Source organism: Electrophorus electricus, chromosome 4, assembly GCF_041902795.1.
Source record: "Electrophorus electricus isolate QZ-2024a chromosome 4, ASM4190279v1, whole genome shotgun sequence".
NCBI lineage: Eukaryota > Metazoa > Chordata > Actinopteri > Gymnotiformes > Gymnotidae > Electrophorus > Electrophorus electricus.
Window position 1 is genome coordinate 29,879,672 of NC_137500.1, and position 17,631 is coordinate 29,897,302.

General features: G+C 41.3%; 1 protein-coding gene and 1 long non-coding RNA gene across 2 annotated transcripts; one reads left to right on the forward strand and one right to left on the reverse strand.

Moving 5' to 3' along the window:
• Positions 1 to 3,153: 3,153 nt before the first annotated feature.
• LOC145657563 (uncharacterized) lies at positions 3,154 to 14,443 on the reverse strand. The gene is made up of 2 exons (XR_014123365.1): positions 14,086 to 14,443; positions 3,154 to 6,112 (listed from the first exon to the last, which is right to left on the reverse strand). It is a non-coding gene; the product is annotated as an uncharacterized LOC145657563 (long non-coding RNA).
• An 814-nt stretch (positions 14,444 to 15,257) lies between these two features.
• ing1 (inhibitor of growth family, member 1) lies at positions 15,258 to 17,617 on the forward strand. Its single transcript, XM_027016435.3, has 2 exons — positions 15,258 to 15,551; positions 16,486 to 17,617. The coding sequence occupies exons 1-2, from the start codon at positions 15,413 to 15,415 to the stop codon at positions 17,283 to 17,285; spliced, it is 939 nt and encodes a 312-aa protein (XP_026872236.2). The 5' UTR covers positions 15,258 to 15,412; the 3' UTR covers positions 17,286 to 17,617.
• Positions 17,618 to 17,631: the final 14 nt, after the last annotated feature.

Here is a 17,631-nt window from a genome sequence, read left to right on the forward strand (position 1 = left end):
ATTGATTGCTCTTTGGACCATATTCCAGTTACTTCATCACTCAGAATTTCCTGTGCAAATAAATTCCTTTGGCCCAAACTGATAAGAGTGTCAGTAAAACTAGCAATGGGCCCAGATGAACCCTGACCTATTTGTGAAATCTGAACAAACATGAGTTTGCACAGGTAAGAGGCCCCAGTCAGATTACAGTCACTACACATGGATTTAGCCCAGACAGTGAGGCTGAGGTAGCAGTGAACCCCAGATGTGGCTCTGGAATAGAGTATGACCACAGCCTTCTATTCCTACCCTAAAAATAACCCAAGCCCTAACCCTAGCCATAGTCCTAAGCCTAACACTAACCTTAGCCCTAGCCCAAGCCTTAGCCCTAACCCTAACCCCGCTATGGCCTGACAGAGTCAAAGCAGAGCATGAGTTACTGTCAGTCCCTATTGACATGATGTCGCATTTTAGCAATGGATTCAAGCCAAGAAGCAAGAAACAAAACAAAATGAAATGATGTGATACAAAGCAAAAAAAAAAAAAGTAGATGTTTATGGAGAGCCAAGCGTGTGGAAAATAAGTTTAATGAAGCTACTGTGGGATGAGGTCAGCACTGCTAGGCAGAATAAACCACGCTCTCTCCTTCTCTCAGCTAGGATAAATGCACCAAAGCTTTCTTTGCTTTTTTTCTACAAGAGAAAATGTTGAAAATATATAAATAAGGTGATTAAGTGAGGAAAATGTAATAAGACTGACGTCAAACCCAAGTCCTGGGGGAATGAGCTGATGGGTATCACAGGGTGGGCCTCTCCTGGGTGTCTGCGCGGGGATTTCAGCACTGAGTTGTAATGTTACCTCTGGCACACATGCACATAGAAACAAACATGCATGCATGCACGCATGCACACACACACACATACACACACACACACACACACACACACACACACACAATCAGGCTCTGATACAGTGACATTTCAAAAGTAGGTCAGACACTCTGTTACCCTGCTGCATTCATTCCATGGAAGTGTTTCCCCAGAGACTTTTTTACTCCTCTAGTCACTGAGTTAATGTATTCATTTGTGTATAAATAAATAAACATAGAAATAAAGACATTGAAAGTGGGTAAATCCTCACAGCACAAAGCCAGCTTTATAAATAATATTCAAGAAAGTAAAAAACAGTACATAACAAGATGTGATTTAATATAGAATTTAGCATTTAATTTAGCAACAAATTAATGTCTCATTAATATCATCATTGCCTGAGGCTCTTTTGTTTACAGCAAGCTGTTATGCACAGGAAACATGGAGAACAGCAACAGCTAAAGTATTGTATGACCCTGTATTCAATCCCGTGTATCCCTATATTCAAACCTTCTACTTTCTGATATATACTCCATATCCTATTTAAGTCATACACCATTATTGTACAGCCCATGACTACCAGGCCCAGGTGGATTTGGTGCCAAAAGACAGCACATATATACCGTCTTGGGGGGTTGCCAGTGATTGCACTGGGAACTTCTGCTGAGCATGGGTAATCAAGATTCAGATCCTTACAGAAAGCACCTGCTTCACTGAGCTCCACTTCAAGAATGTCTGCCACTGCATCAGTGGGGAAAGAGAAAATGAGGCAATATGTTTTGGGGGGGCTGCATTTGTGGATTTTACATTAACCTACTGAGCATAAACTGAACAGTTTTACACCAACTGCCCTGCGTCATTTCTGGTTACATAAGATGCCACATAATGACCTCAAAAATGCAGTAAATGGTGGCAGGTTATTTCCATGTAATGAAACCCAGCAGGAAGATGTAAAACTAAAAAATTAAAAATTAAATGCCTTAAAAAAATAATAATAATTTTTTTGCCAAATCTATGTATAATGTCTGCAGAAAACTTGTAATAGAGGTCATCTAGGGTTGTATATTGTAAATGTGGACCCAGATTATGTCAGCTCCAACTTCTTTTACCTCATTCCAAATCCCCTATATTAAACAGATGACCTATACATCTACTATAGAAAGGAAGTCTTGTTATCTTGTGAGTGCATTACTGAGGATATATTCATCCCCTGACTGACAGGTTGACACATAGGTCTGACAGCAAGTGAGAGAGCTCTGGTCTTCAAACAAGGAGCAGAGTATTATTACAGGTACGAATCATAATTATATCCCTTCCTAATCAATCTTCCTTTAGGGCACTGAAAGAGGACTCGCTTTCAAATGTGTTCTAATATATGACTGCGCAAGGGCAAGCCGGAAGGACAAATATGGCTGGGAAATTCGATCTGATATTCCGGATGTTTCTCTGAAGCACAAGCCATTGCAAGCGAGGTCTGAGCTTGTACTGGCAGTTCACGTTGTTCCGTTATGGCCCGTGGCTACTTTCTAAAGTTTCAGTGTGGGTCAGCAGTTCCTGCCAAGCCTCCACCAAGAATGAAGGCCAAGTTGTGTGGGAGAGAGATTTCTGAGCCCTGAACCACAGAATCACAATCCATATCTGTCCAGCCTGAGTTTCCAGTTGACTATGGATATGCAGAGACTGTGTGTTTCGAATATGAGCCAGGTATGTACTTCTAATGAGTCACATAATTGCAGAGCAGGGATAGGGTAGGATTTATGGCCTTCCTCACCAATCAGACTTGTTCTCCCGGGAAACCATACCTAACCAAGCACACATAGGTGACGTCTATGGCGCTTCTCTAAAGAGCATGGTCATGTGCACACCCATAGCCTTCCTGTAGCACCATAGACAGATCGCCACACAGTCACACACACTGACCGCATGACCTAGCTTCTAACAACGCATGGCTCTTCAGAAGGGGGACTTGACACGGGCGGAGGAGATGGAGAGGGTGACATAAATATGTTTTCTCAGATGTCACTCATTAGGGCACAATGACCTCAGCAGTCAGAAAGTTAGAGAGCTATCCACCTTTTTGCACACATTTTGCCTGGCAAACCACACACGTTGACGTCACACCCTGACTGCTCACTGAATGAAGTGGCTTTCTGGCCTTTAAGAGGCTTTTTGTCTCATTCATGTAAAGAAACCCATAAGAGCTAAGGACAAGTGAACTAGAGCTTAGCAGCTCAGCTGTTTAATCAAATCAGCAGTGTCTTCCCTCATGAAATAAAGAGGTGCTGTGTGTCTACATGTGTATGAGTGTATGTGTGCATGTGTGTGTGTGTGTGTGTGTGTGTGTGTGTGTGTGTGTGTGTGTGTGTGTGTGTGTGTGATTGCGTGCACAAATGCGTAAGCGAGTGAGTGAGCAGCGAGAAGAAAGCAGCTGCTCTTACTCATCAGCTCTTCTTGCACTGTGAGGTGCGGGTGTGCTGGCGTCACTGAACTCTGAGCTGATAAAGCTTTATGTCACCAGCAGGGTCCAGCTTAACCTTCTTCTTAACTCTCCCCCACAACCCCCTCCCTGAGGTTCTGCACCCTAGGCAAATTACCTCGGAAGTGGTCACGCCGATTCTCACCGTCCCTGCTACTCATCTGGCTATATGCATTTGATACCTTGCTAATAGAACCTATATCAGCATGGGACTTCAGCATTTGACAACATTAGAAGTATCACCAAGTGTCACCTTCTTGCACTAGTCAAAAGCTCACAAGGCAGCAGATGTGCATGTGTTTTGGACTGGGGACTGGAGCAGCTTGTCCTGCAGTTCTGTGAAGGAGAGGCTTCCACTTTGCTCACTTAGCTGTGAATAATCGTCTTAAAGGGATTGTAGCAGAGAGACTAGTGGTAATGAGATTAAATCAGGTCAACACAGTGAGGTCAGAGACCCTGCTGTTACCAAACCTGCTCAAGCATGCACACACATAAGCATGGACAGACAAACACACACACACATAGACACACACACGTACACATGCACGTACACACACAGAGGAACAAATGTCCAGACAGATCACATATGTGTGTCAGCAGTGGAACAAACATATGCAGGAAAACAGCAGAGAGTCAGAGGAGGCCGTAAAACATATGAGCAGATGTACAGTCCTAGTCACATGGAACAGCCTAGAGGTACTTAAAGCTGCCAATCTGGTTCTACACTGCCCAGCCAGAGGGAGCGGAAGCACCACCTGATCCACAGCACCATCTCACAGATGCCCAGGCCAGGCCGATTTAACACACAGTCCTCCCAAACTAAAAATATTTACAAATTTCCAAATATGTGTTTTGAAGAAGAGAAAAGCATGAGAGTAGCATGTGTTCCATTGAGTTCTAATATAGGAAACATGTGCCTTTTCCTCAATACTAAAAGGAGGAAGAAGGAGCTCAGATTTGATGGCAACTCTTAGTCACAAATATATGCTCTGAATGGGATATTGTACAACAGTTAGTTCCAACCAAATAATTTGACTGGACAAGAGACATTCAATGAGAATTAATGTCGAATATAACACCCCTTGGACTTTTAACTATACATGAATCACTCTGCTTTACAGGTGTGTTCTATTAACCACATATTTATTTGACCATTAATTACATTAATGATTGTTATCTATCTTAGATTGTAACAAACTTTGCTGATAACTCATCAGAATTACACATTCCACCTTAGCAACAAAAGAATCTTATTTCACTGGTTGCACAATAAAGGGAAACCTATAGATAAATGCACATGTAGCCAGACTCTAGTAACATAGACCTACAAAAGCAGCAAGCTAGTGTGCAGGAAAATATCTGTGTTGCTTGGCAACAGGCGAGTCCCAGTTCACTTGTGTCCACTTGTATGCTTGTCCTCTCCTCCTCTTATTCACTTGTAAACTTTGAAGTGGATGACAAAGAAAAGAAAAGTGAAAAGGGGACATGGAAAACATTTTGGGACACACCCATGCTGTTTACACTGCCCACTTGGCCAGTAAATTCCCATTACATGCATTCACAGGATACGGCGCTGTGGTTCATTAGAAGGGCTGTGTGTGGTCACGAGCAGTTCAAGTCATTAGCCAAAAGGTAAGGGGAAAAAAAGCAGCAAAGAGACCACACACACACACACACACACACACACACACACACACACACCACATCACATCACAGGTAGTGTTATATATGCATATATGCTGCGTCTTTTGATAGTAAGCTCTAAACACTGATTTGGGTCAACCTGCATTTTAGAATTTCTCCAGATTTGGATAATGTGTCTTTGTTTTTAGCCTTAAATTAACCTTGAAATGATTTATGCTTATAACACAGTTTTCATAATTTGATGTCTGCTTTATATCAGCACTAAAACCAAGGACAAAGCAGCGACTATATTTTGTCCAGAAGGTTCATTCATTCATGTCACCTTTCTCCCATAGTAAAATGGCAGAAGAAGAGTGTCAGTCATAAAGCCTTTTGACAAGTTTGGAGCTGGGACCCCGTTTAACTTCTACAATCTTATGGAATCTTATGGAATTAGTTACAAAAACTGAATATGAAACAAGAGCATGTCAGTGAATCTCAGTTGTGCTCTAAATCAGTATTACGTGTGGGTAGTGAAGGGATTCTCCAGCACCAGGACTGGGAAACACTGCTATAACTGCATCTGGACAGAGAAAAAGCTGTAAGCAAACCTGCTCAGCTAAGACTGTGTGATCTTCCAGTCAGGACCAATAGCATTACAGGGCTTAGCAAACACCCTCACACACATCAGAGCAGCTTATAATCAACTCTGAGGCATGTGCATGCACACCCAAATACTGACACAGCCAGAGAAGAAGTGTTAAATGATTTATGATAATTTATGAAACAAATTGAACTAAATACAAATAATACTTGTGGGGTGTTCCCAGTATGCAGTGATTAGACCTACCAAAAGTGCTCCAAGGAAAGACAACTGGTTAGCCAGTGAGTGTGAAGGCTGGCCCATGTGATCCAATCCCACAGAAGCGCTATTGTAGCAAAGATTGCTGACTATGTTAGAAAGGTATCAGAACACACAATGCATCACAGCTTAATGTGTATGGGGTTGTGTAAATGCAGACCAGTCAGAGTGCCTGCGGTGCCCCCTGTCCACAGGGCACGTAATCATCAGTACTGGACCACAGAGCAGTGGAAGAAGCTGGCCCAGTCTGATCACATTTTCTTTTACATCATGTGGATTGCCAGGTGCAGGTACATCACTTAGCTGGGGAAGAGATGACACAGGACACCTTCAGAAATTTTATGGAACTCAGGTCTCCATGGTTTCATGAAGTCCATGCCTGCTCTGGTGGCAAAGGGGGACCTACACAATATTAAGCAAGTGGTTTTAATATTATGGCTGATCAGTGCATATGTGTGTGTGTTTGTGTATACAGAATACAATATTTAATTTTTTTTTAATGTAATTTTAAATAAAATCTTCTAATCAGGTTTAGAGGGTAGGACACACACACACGCGTGTACTTGTGTCAACAGCCACAGTGAAGGTGAAATCTAATTAGACTCTGACTCATGGCTGTGAATATAGATCTGATACCCACTCTCTCCCTCTACAAATAGGCATGAATCATATGTTTCACACACTTCGATATGATTCATGGATCGCTTTGGGCTCATGCACTCCAAGACCTGTCCAAACTCCCCAAAATAGCAGTCAGCAAGTCCAAACCAAATGTTTGTGGATTCTCCTCCCAGAGCCCCTGAATATGTGATCTCCATCATGTATCTTCAGGTCAATTCCTATAGGGTGACAGCATCACATATTTCCCATACATATAATTACCCTCAACTCATTAACAGCTTGATTAACTGTGGAGAGTATTTATGTCAAGGTTAGGAAAACTCTGAACTGTAATACAATGCTGCACAGTACTGAAGACTGACACTCATTTCTGGTGGCTTGGAGGGGAGAAAAGTTAATTTCTTGTGAGTAGCAGAACAGAAAATTTCCTGGTGAAGTACACCAGAAGGCACTGATACCATATTGAAGACACTCCTGCCTTTTATTAACTTGTTTAATTATTTCACTTGTAATGTTCACAAACACATCCGGCTGTCCTGACGGTGTATCTCCCACCCATATGTATCCAAGCTACACCAGGAGACTGTTCCACTATTCTGCTAAACATTACAAACTATGGCTCTTCACAGGAGACAGAGGACAGACATCAGCAATGAAGACAGAGGACAGGTATCAGCACTAAAGACAGAGGACAAGCATCAGCACTGGACAGACATTAACACTGGACACAGAGGACAGACCATCAGTACGGCCAGGAATCAGCACTGAAGACAGAGGAGAGACATCAGCACTGGAGACAGGGGACAGACATCAGCACTGAAGACACATAACAGATATCACCACTGGACAGACATCAGCACTGGAGACTGGAGACTGAGGACAGATATCGGCACTGGACAAAGAGCATTGGACAGACATGAGCAATGAAGACAAACAGCCCTCGTAAACATCAGACACAGGTCATGCTGGGTCAGCCTTCAGTGAATACATGGGTCTCAATGGTCCTGCCTGTTGCTACTCTTTAAAAAAATATATAGGCCAGAATCTCAAGTTATGAACCACCACCAAAGTTAGCACAATAAAGTGATTGCCTTTGTTCTAATTTTATTAGTGAACACTCAACCACTCCCAACACAAAAGTCTAATTGTAGGCGAGGTACAAAACATGCCATCAGACCCAAACAATAAAGCAGGCATGGCTAGAAGTACTCTCAGTAATTAGATTCTCTACTTGAAGTCACAGCTTTTTGTATACGCAAAGTAACAATTTGGACTTAATGACACACCTGTCATGGTACCTTTGAGGGTTGGTAAAAGCTGAGGTGAAATGCAAATCATTGGCCAGGCTGCTGTCTGCTTCCTTACTCTCCCACTCCTTCCCTCCAATTACATCGCTGTCATTGCTCACGCTGCACATTGACGCGCTTCTTCCCTTCTGCTGGTGCTTTGAATGCACTTTTGTGTGCTTGCTCTTTTTATATATTGGAATTTGTGTGAGAGAGGTATGTCAGATTGAGTGTATGTGTGTGTGTGTGGGTGTGGGTGTGTGTGTGTGTGTGTGTGGTTGTGTGTGTGTGGTTGTGGGTGTGGGTGTTTTTGTAGAGGGTGAGAAAAAAAAGGAGAAACAAGGTTCATTCCACTGCAGTCGGCACGTGTCATTCTCTAGGAGGTGCTCAGAATAGATTAAAAAAAGGAAGCGGATGTGAGAAACGAGTAAAAAGACAATAAGAAAAAGGGCAAGAAAGAGAGAGAGACAAGAAAATAAGGTAGAGAGAGAGAGAGAGAGAGAGAGAGAGAGAGAGAGAGAGAGAGAGAGAAGAGAGACAGACAGAGTGAGATAAAGGGACAAAGAGAAAATGATCAGAGGAGGATGAAGGAGAGAGATTAAAAATCAAAAAAAGTGCAAATATTTAGATGTAAGTTTGAAAATAAATTCACTAATTCCCTTGTTTTTGCTGAATTAGAAATCTATACACCAAAATGTTTCTCTCTGTCTCTCTTTCTCAGCCATGCAGTCAGGGTAAGGTTTTGTCATATGTCCTTCATTTCTCTCTCTAACTCAGAGGGCCCTCACTGTTATTCTTAAACATGCCCCAGGACAAGATGGACACCTTCTCTCTGATTCATTTACCAGGTTACTGTGCAACAATGTTACAATGCTACAGTGATACAGTGCTGCCTCACTACAGTTATACAGTGTTACAATGCTATAGTTCTACCGTGCTACAGTGCTACAGTGCGCTAGAGTGCTACCATTCTACAGTGTTACAGTGCTACATTGCTACCATGATACTCTGCTAAAATGTTACCATGTCCTGAGACAGGGAGTGGGGTGAAGAGGCCTCTGGGCCCTCAGGGCTTCTGCACTGGGTGTGTTTCTGGCGAGAAACTCCCAGACATTCGCTTAGGAGTATGTTGTTCAGCTGGCCTTGCTTAAAAATGCACTGAGCAAGCAGAGAACAGAAGCAATTCCACAATAGTACAAATCGTATGATCCAAGTACAATGAACATAAATCAACCTCCCTGTTCTCTCACGTAGGAGGGCAGACAAATAGACTTACGCAGCACAGCATTCCTGATGTGGGTGCACTATGCTAATAACCCAAATAAACCCAAGCCACAGAAAACAAAAAGAGAACCCTAGCCTTCAATACCAGCACTGGGTGTCACACCTCATGTGGTATGTATGTATGGATGTATGTGTCAGAAGTGTGTCAGAAGTGTATTTTGAATATTTTTAGAGTAAGCTTACATGGTGAACCCAATGCTCTTAGCAGGTTCATACAGCATAAAGTGCTCCTGTGCATGAAAACCACACACACACTTCATCGGATCCTTAACAGACCAACCAAATTTCAAGCTAATGTCTAATGGAAGCAACTTATAGCTATATCTTATATGTCTTATAACTATTTCTATGTATATTATAACTGTCTTGGATTTCCTCAAGACAAGTGCAAGAAGCCATACTGTGCTGAGTAATTCATTTCCATAGCTTTTTGTCCACACACACACACACACACACACACACACACACACACACACACACACACACACACACACCTCAGATGCTCCAAAGCACATCCAGTTGAAAATTGCTGGTTAGTTGAGCAATTTCAACAAAACCTTAATTTAAACCAAAAAGCTAATGTCTAATGGAAGCAACTTATATCTATCTTATATATCTTAGAACTATTTCCACGTACATTATATTCATATATTCATTTCCTCAAGACAAATGCAAGAAGCTTTATTGAGCAATTCATTTCCATAGCTTTTTGGCCACACACATACACACACACACTTTTCAATTTCATTTTTGTGGCAGTGGTACTCATCCAAATATATTTACATCTCATTATCTCGCAACAATGGTTTGCGTAAATGTCAGAACGGACAGAGTTCTGATGTCAGCATGGATGAGGGAGTTTAAGTAAGCAAAGCTACGTGTGTGTGTGTGTGTGTGTGTGTGTGTGTGTGTGTGTGTGTGTGTGTGTGTGTGTGTGTGTGTGTGTGTGTGTGAGGTGGAGCACGGCAGACGGCTCTTGTCTTCCTCTTATCCCTTAATATGGATATTTAGAAGATAATCAGATATTCACATATTGAGACTGATGAAATAAACTGCTCTCTTTGGGTATGGTTGAATTAATAAATTACCATTTTTGTAGTTCATCGGCATGCATACAGAACATAGTCAAAGTCCATTTTACTGTCATTATATTAAATACTGGGGTTATAATGTTATGTAGTAAAGTAATTAAAGAGGCTCATAAATGAAGAAACACATAAATTCTATGATGAATGCATTTTTTTTTCTTATCAATGACATTCAGAGCCCATCTTGGGGGGAAAACACCTTACCACTGACTCAGTTATCTTTAGCGTCAGTAATGTAGTGAGCAGTAAGGACTAGTCACTCAGTTATCTTTAGCGTCATTAATGTAGTGACCAGTAAGGACTAGTCACTCAGTTAGTTTTAGCGTCAGTAATGTAGTGAGCAGTAAGGACTAGTCACTCAGTTAGCTTTAGCGTCAGTAATGTAGTGAGCAGTAAGGACTAGTCACTCAGTTAGCTTTAGCATTAGTATTGCAGTGAGTAATGGTAATGCTAAGAAGCTTTCTCCATGCAGTGAGGGAAGTAGAAGCACACTAACTGATAATGTCAGGGCCAGTGACACTTCCCCTTAGATGAAAACATTTGCAGTGGTTCTCTGTCAAAGCCATCAGTCAAGGACAGATTCAATGCAGTAACCAGAGAAAGACTCAGTTGAGTAACCCATTTTGACCACAGTGTTTCAAAAGCTCCTCAGAAACATTCCATTAAAACTCATAAACCTAAAGCCCAAAAGATTTGGTTGCAGTTCCAACAAGAAAACAACTGTAACCAAATAGGTTCTTCACAGAAAGCACACATTTTTCCCTGTTAGCTTAGAATATTAATCAGATGCAGACCCAGGGCTTTAATTATAGTAGTGCCCATAGAGTGGACATAAGGAGCGCATTGCAAGCATTTACACATGCATGCACACTGAGCTTTCTGTTGGGTGAAAGAACTGCTGCATATGTAAGATACCTAGGATTTCAGTTTCCTTTTTTATGACTTAATTACTCTTTATATATGTTTACATATGTTAATTGAAAAACATTGTGTGTGTGTGTGAGTGTCCATGTGTGTAAGTAATCATATTTGTTTGTGTTTAATTGTCCTCAGAGGGCTCTGGTAGCTGAGCAGCAATTAGATTTTTAGACTATTACATCACCCCAAACACTTATTCAGCTTGCACTGACACACGGGAAGACAACTACCAAACATTCCTGACATTCCCAGGCCTCCTGCCCATAGCTCAATGGTTGCAAGCTGAATCCTGTGGCTGCATCTTGATCCGACCTCGGGAATGGGACTCCATACCACCAGAGAGCATGCTCTGTACAACTCTGACCTACAGAGGGTATGCACAGTGAAGGGAGCAGTCATGCAGCCTGTCATCCTGGCAGGCCGCACGGACTGGGCCGCTGTGCAGAACATCATCCTAAATTAATATGGATATCAGGGACACACCTGGGGGAAAGTCTCTGTTTGCAAACACCCACTCACTGCACACTGTGAGAGAGCAGATGTGCAAAATACAATAAATTACCAACACCCACCAGAAAAAAAACTTTATATGACACAGGCATTATACAAAACATACATCATGAAGAAAATGGTTCAAGGGTTTGCACATTGGACATGTGGCATAGAACTGAAAGTATATCAAGTGTCTCAAGACAGCTGCAGTTGTGCATTGTAATTAAAATACTAATACAGTGAGAGATTTATAATTATGTGGAGCTTGAGCAGGCTCTCAAACATGACATTTTTTGTATATTTTTGGATTCCCCCCCAAATTCTTCACCTTAATTTAGTCATCTCCAATTCCCACCCATCAGGTAAAACTCCCTTGTCACATAACAACTGCCAACCAGGAAGGGGGAGGGCTGTCACATGCTTCCACCAAGGCACATGCAGCCAATCACAGCATCTTTTTTGAGTTGTGACTCATGCAACGTCATTGGGCAGAGTAACACATTCTGAGGATAGCACTGTCTACCCCTTTATGATGTATGAGCTCACAGACGCCCGAGATTGACCAGTGTTGCTGTAATTGACAGGGGAGTGAGTATGCCACCCCAGCTCCTTGAGAGCACAGATAATTTGCTCAGAGAGGGCCTTTTTGACAATGGATACAAAAAAAAACCCATATATTTTGAATCTGGAATTTTGAGGTTTGTTCACATAGTGGATTAAATAGTGTGGAATTGCTATGGTGAAATATCAGCACTAATAAATTGTATCATTGGAATGTGGATCAGTAACAACACAAGCTGTCCCAGTTTAGCACCTCTCCAAAGAGTAGTTGATGGCTTGGATGGCAGACACGCATAACAGACCGCCAGAAGCAACATGAATGCTCACATGCAAACGAGAGCTATCCTGTGGACAAACAGCGCACTACTGTGCAGGGCTGCATTTTACAGCCCACCGGACACACTGGGGTTTTCAAGCATTATAGTAGAATATGAAAGTGTTTGGGGGAGGTGTTGGAGGTATTGTATCAGATAACAGGGCATTGGTCAGTTTACAGAATGTGGCTCTAACGTCACCATCAGAGGCAATGCTATGACCTAGCCACCTTATATAACTGAGTGTCACCCAGGAGGGGTACATAGGGAGACGTGCAGATCACTTTACTTCTACAGACAGCACTTCTCTGATGCAAGGACCGGTTCCACTGCAACTAACTCGCAACTCCAACATTTGTCATTCATACAATACATTACTTTACAGAGTATAATTAAGGAGGAGAGAACCCTGTTTCAAAGTGCCACTCTGAAACGCTGATATTCTTCACTCTGGACAGAATGCTTGCGCTATTACACCCCAGCATGTCCAGTCATTAGACTGCCGTTAATGTGGAAACTAACCTCATTTACTCCACAGCTCTGAATTATCCATTCATAGAGCAAGGCGCAAGAAGAGGGATTTTGGGGGGTTTCGTTGGGTTTTTTTTTTTTTTTTTTTTGAGCAACAGCCCGTCAGACGTGCGTAAGAGGCGATGCAGGTCTCTAGGGGAACTTGTCCACTACGATTACACTCAATTTCCTCTCCCGATGGCACAGTGCTGCATTTCAGCTTTATGAACATTCCCTGCTTTCATATTATGGAATGAACTGAAAGCTATTGTACAAATAAAAATATACACATGTATTATAGTAAACACTCAAAAATGCTATTTAAATATATGTATATAATAGATTGAGACAAAGACTAATAGTTAGCCTGCATTGGTAAAATAATGGAAATATATGAGGAAATTAGTTATTCAAACACCAGTGTTTTTCACAGCATGGTGAGATTAAATGATGGAATTTACCTGGACATACATTCTACACATGTCTAGAGCTCTACTTTGACCAAACCTGGCACCAACATTCTTCCAGAAGACATTCTATCGTTTTTTCTCCTGTTGGTTATGGTGGACACCACTCTCCATTCTATATTCTACCATAAACCTCTCAGATAAGTTCAGCTCTCTGAGAAGAAAATTATGTAGACTATGCTTTACATAATTTTCATGCTGTATATTCACACACTGTATGGCGTGGTCTTACTGGATAGCACCACTCCCACTTTGATAAAAATACAGCAACTGCTGAAATACCAACATAACTATTCGTCACAGGGGCGATGAGATTTGCCTTTAGAGTCTACTGATGTTCTTTTATAACCCAAAGACCAAATCATGAGATATGGCTAAATATTAGAGTGAAAATGAACTACTTGGTACATTGTTAAGCGGCAAGAGCATACTGATTGCAAATGACCTGGCAGCCTGTGAAAGACAACAGCAGCAAATAGTATTTGAATAGTACTTGAAATCATGAAGAAAACATGAACACTGAACACCAAACACTGAATACTCACTCTTCAGGACACAGACAGCAATGTGTAAAAGGAAATATGCCAGAGGATACATCAAAAGATCCAAGCTACTGGAAAGCCTCAAGAACAGACAGGCCAGGTTACAGTTACAGATATATTAACAGATATTAAAAGGCTTCTAGCATTACACAGCAAAGTCTGAAAGCTAGATGAGACAAAGGTAAACCTGTACCTCAGTGATGGAAAGTGGAGCATGAAGAATATCTCTTGTCCCTATGCGTGCCTCTTCATTGCAGAAACCTGTTCATTCATCCAGTTTTGGCTGCCTGTGAGACTTTACAAATACTTACACACTACACTGGTTATAGCAAAGACATCTATTGTTAGTAGAGAGAACTGTCCAATTTCCCTACAGTACACTAAAAGAGAGCATGGTCAGCATTTTGTATTTGTTTCTGGTCACATGCTGTTGTTTCTGTATTTTTAGAACTCAAAGCTGAGCTCTATAGGGTCTGTAATTATGGACAGAATATAGGAACTTTTGCACTGGAATCTCATTCTAACTGCAAGGGTGACATCCTTAGGACAGAAATGGCAATGCATATAATCAGACATCAGCACTTTCTTTATTTAAGGAACACTGCTATTAAACATACACATGCATGTGCGCTAGGGCACAAACACACACACACACACACACACAAATACACTCTACTTTTCTGAAAAATTATCCCCAGAGGTTTTGGCATTTCACTACCAATGTGTGCATCTACAAGATTGTTAAAACTGTCCTTTAAACTTCATGATACCAAAGTGAATTTCTAAAATTTGATCATTAATACATTTCCTCTTTCTGGCCAGTTTCTTCAGCACTTCCTAGGTTTTAAGACTAAAGGTTAGGGCAATTTGCATGAGAGTAGAAGAGAAGTGTTAGATAAGGAACAAGTCACTCATCCATACAATTTATAGGCCTAAATGTAGCATAACTTTCCAAATGCTGAATTGCTGGTGCAGATGGGTATCCAACAATATAACACAGGCATGATGCTCCCTACTTGTAGATAAAATAGAGCATTTTTGCTTGAAGTGAGAATGAGGTTCCAGTGCTGAAATGCCTATATTTTACCTCCACCTTAGAATCTCTATAGAACATCCAGCAGTTTATTTTTGGCTTATAAAACTCCATAAAATTGAGAAAGGTTTTCAAAAAGTAGCCTAATGGAATAGAAGCAAAAACCCAAAGAGAAAATACGGTACAATTAGATTCAGTCATATCTTCTTCCACATTTAATACCCCAAAAAAGTACTGATTGACTGCTTAATTGCTTAAGGAACTGCATACAAAGCATAAAAGCATGCAATTAATTCTTGCACAGGCTATCGAGCGCCACCTATTTGATGCAACACCCAAAACGACATTCGCTCTGCATGAGTCCTACTGAAGTACGCAGCAGGACGAGCAGTGCAACTTTTTAGTACGACAGTCTGGCTTAGTTAGGTGGCCGATTAGCTAACTAAACTACACTATTGTGGAACTAAGTGGTAGTTGTGAAAACAACATGCTGAACCCTGCAAACGGGGAATCACTACATGTTGTCTCAAAGTACGTCCAGGAATATTTGGATCTTGTCGAATCGCTACCATTGGACCTTCAAAGATGTGTTTCTTTGATGAGGGAAATAGACGGAAAATATCAAGGTTGGTTAGTACATGACGTTAAATTGATTGAAACCGAACTCTGACTACATAGAACATTGTCACTGGTGTTTACATCTAACGCTGGGTAGTTCAGACTTGCAAAAAAGCTAACTATGCTAGCCAGCTAATATAAACAAGCTATCCTTGCTAAGCTAGTTGACGCGCCACAACTACTAGCGTTATATTTTCATTCTTGAACGTCAGTCAGCTTTTAAATATAGTGAATGTTATTTGACAGTTTCCGTTTTCCGTTGGGATACTAGCTCAAGAAATCAACTAAGAATCGAAGACAATAATTTATTGTATTTTTTAAGAATGGCAAATCACTCGGTGTCTCATGACAACTTGTTTGTAACGTTGCCAGAGAAAGCAAAACTAGCTGGGTTGCCAGCCTAACGAGCTAGATAAATTAGCTAGTATTTATTGCATAGCGAACTACCTATCGTAGTTAACTACAGTAATTTCACCTATTGAACTAGCACATACTAGCTCTGATTAGGCATGAAAGTTGTGTGTTACAACTTGGTAGTTAACAAGCTAGCTAGAAACCTTGCTAGTGGTGAGGTTTGATGCTAACGCTAGTTAAGTAGTGTATTTTGTTTTGTGCAGGTTCCCGTCATTTACAAATTAGTGCAAGTTGACTTTCTCAAAAACAAATACAAGATGTAGATAAATAAACGTAAGATAAGTTATATACAGGCTTATTCTGATTATTCCCAGCGCTTAGACAAGATGGTTAGCTAGCTAAACTAAATCACAGTTGGCAGCAGCCTGTTTTGTTTCAATTTAACCTATCGGTATCCTGTAATTTGCCACTGTATACATAACTAGTATATTTATTGCTTGGTTGATATTGATTTACCAATATTGATTGTATGAATTAATTATCAAATTATATTGATTAATATGTTTAATGTAATTGCTAATTTTACAGAGATCCTGAAGGAGCTGAATGATGCTTATGAGAAACACCGGCAAGAATCAGACCCAGTTCAGAGACGCCGTCTTCTCCACTGCATTCAACGGTCTTTGATCCGCACTGAAGAACTAGGAGATGAGAAGATCCAGATTGCAGGTCAGATGGTGGAACTGGTGGAGAACCGCAGTCGACAGTTTGAGTGGCAAGTGGAGCTTGTCCAGGCCTGCCAGAGCTCACCTGAGAGTGCTGTGTCTGTGGGCAGCGCATCTTCTGCTGCTATAACGACAGTAAACATGACACCACTTTCCACTCCACTGTTGCCACTGGCCAAACCAAGCGCAGACAGAAAGCGAGATGAGACACTAGGGTCAGTGGAAAAGGCAGGAGGGAAACGCTCACGAAGGCAAAAAAGTGGATCAGAGAACCGGGAAAACTCCAGCTATGGCTTGGACCACAGTGAAGACCTCAGCATAGGAACACCAAAAGAGAAAAAACCCAAGACTTCATCCTCATCATCATCATCATCAAAAAAGAAAAAGAGGTCTAAAGCCAAACAGGAGCAAGAGGCATCTCCAGCTGACCTTCCCATTGATCCAAACGAACCCACTTACTGCCTGTGTGAGCAAGTATCTTATGGAGAAATGATCTGCTGCGATAATGATAAATGCCCAATAGAGTGGTTTCACTTTTCCTGTGTGGGCCTTCACCATAAGCCCAAGGGAAAATGGTATTGCCCAAAGTGCAGAGGAGAGAATGAGAAGACCATGGACAAAGCCCTAGAAAGGTCCAAAAAGGAACGGGCATACAATCGGTAGTCTCTTAAGTTAGTGCCAGTCATCTTACCTATTTTGAGTATGTGATATTCTTTATACAGTCTGTTCAAAATGGACGAGAGTTACATTCAGTTCATTCAGTGTTTTGTAAGAGAACCATTCAAGGTTTTCACTGTTCACTGTGATTTGTATCTGGTTCTACTCAGTTATACAGGAGTATTTTGCTAATGGTTACATGGGTTTATAGGACTGCAAAAGGGTTCATTACATAAATCTAAATACTTGTACACGTCTTGTAGACCTGACTTTTACCAGTTTTATATTCCTACTTTTCATCTCATTGTCAGCACTGCAATAAAACCAATTTGAAGGTTTTATGTCATTCCTT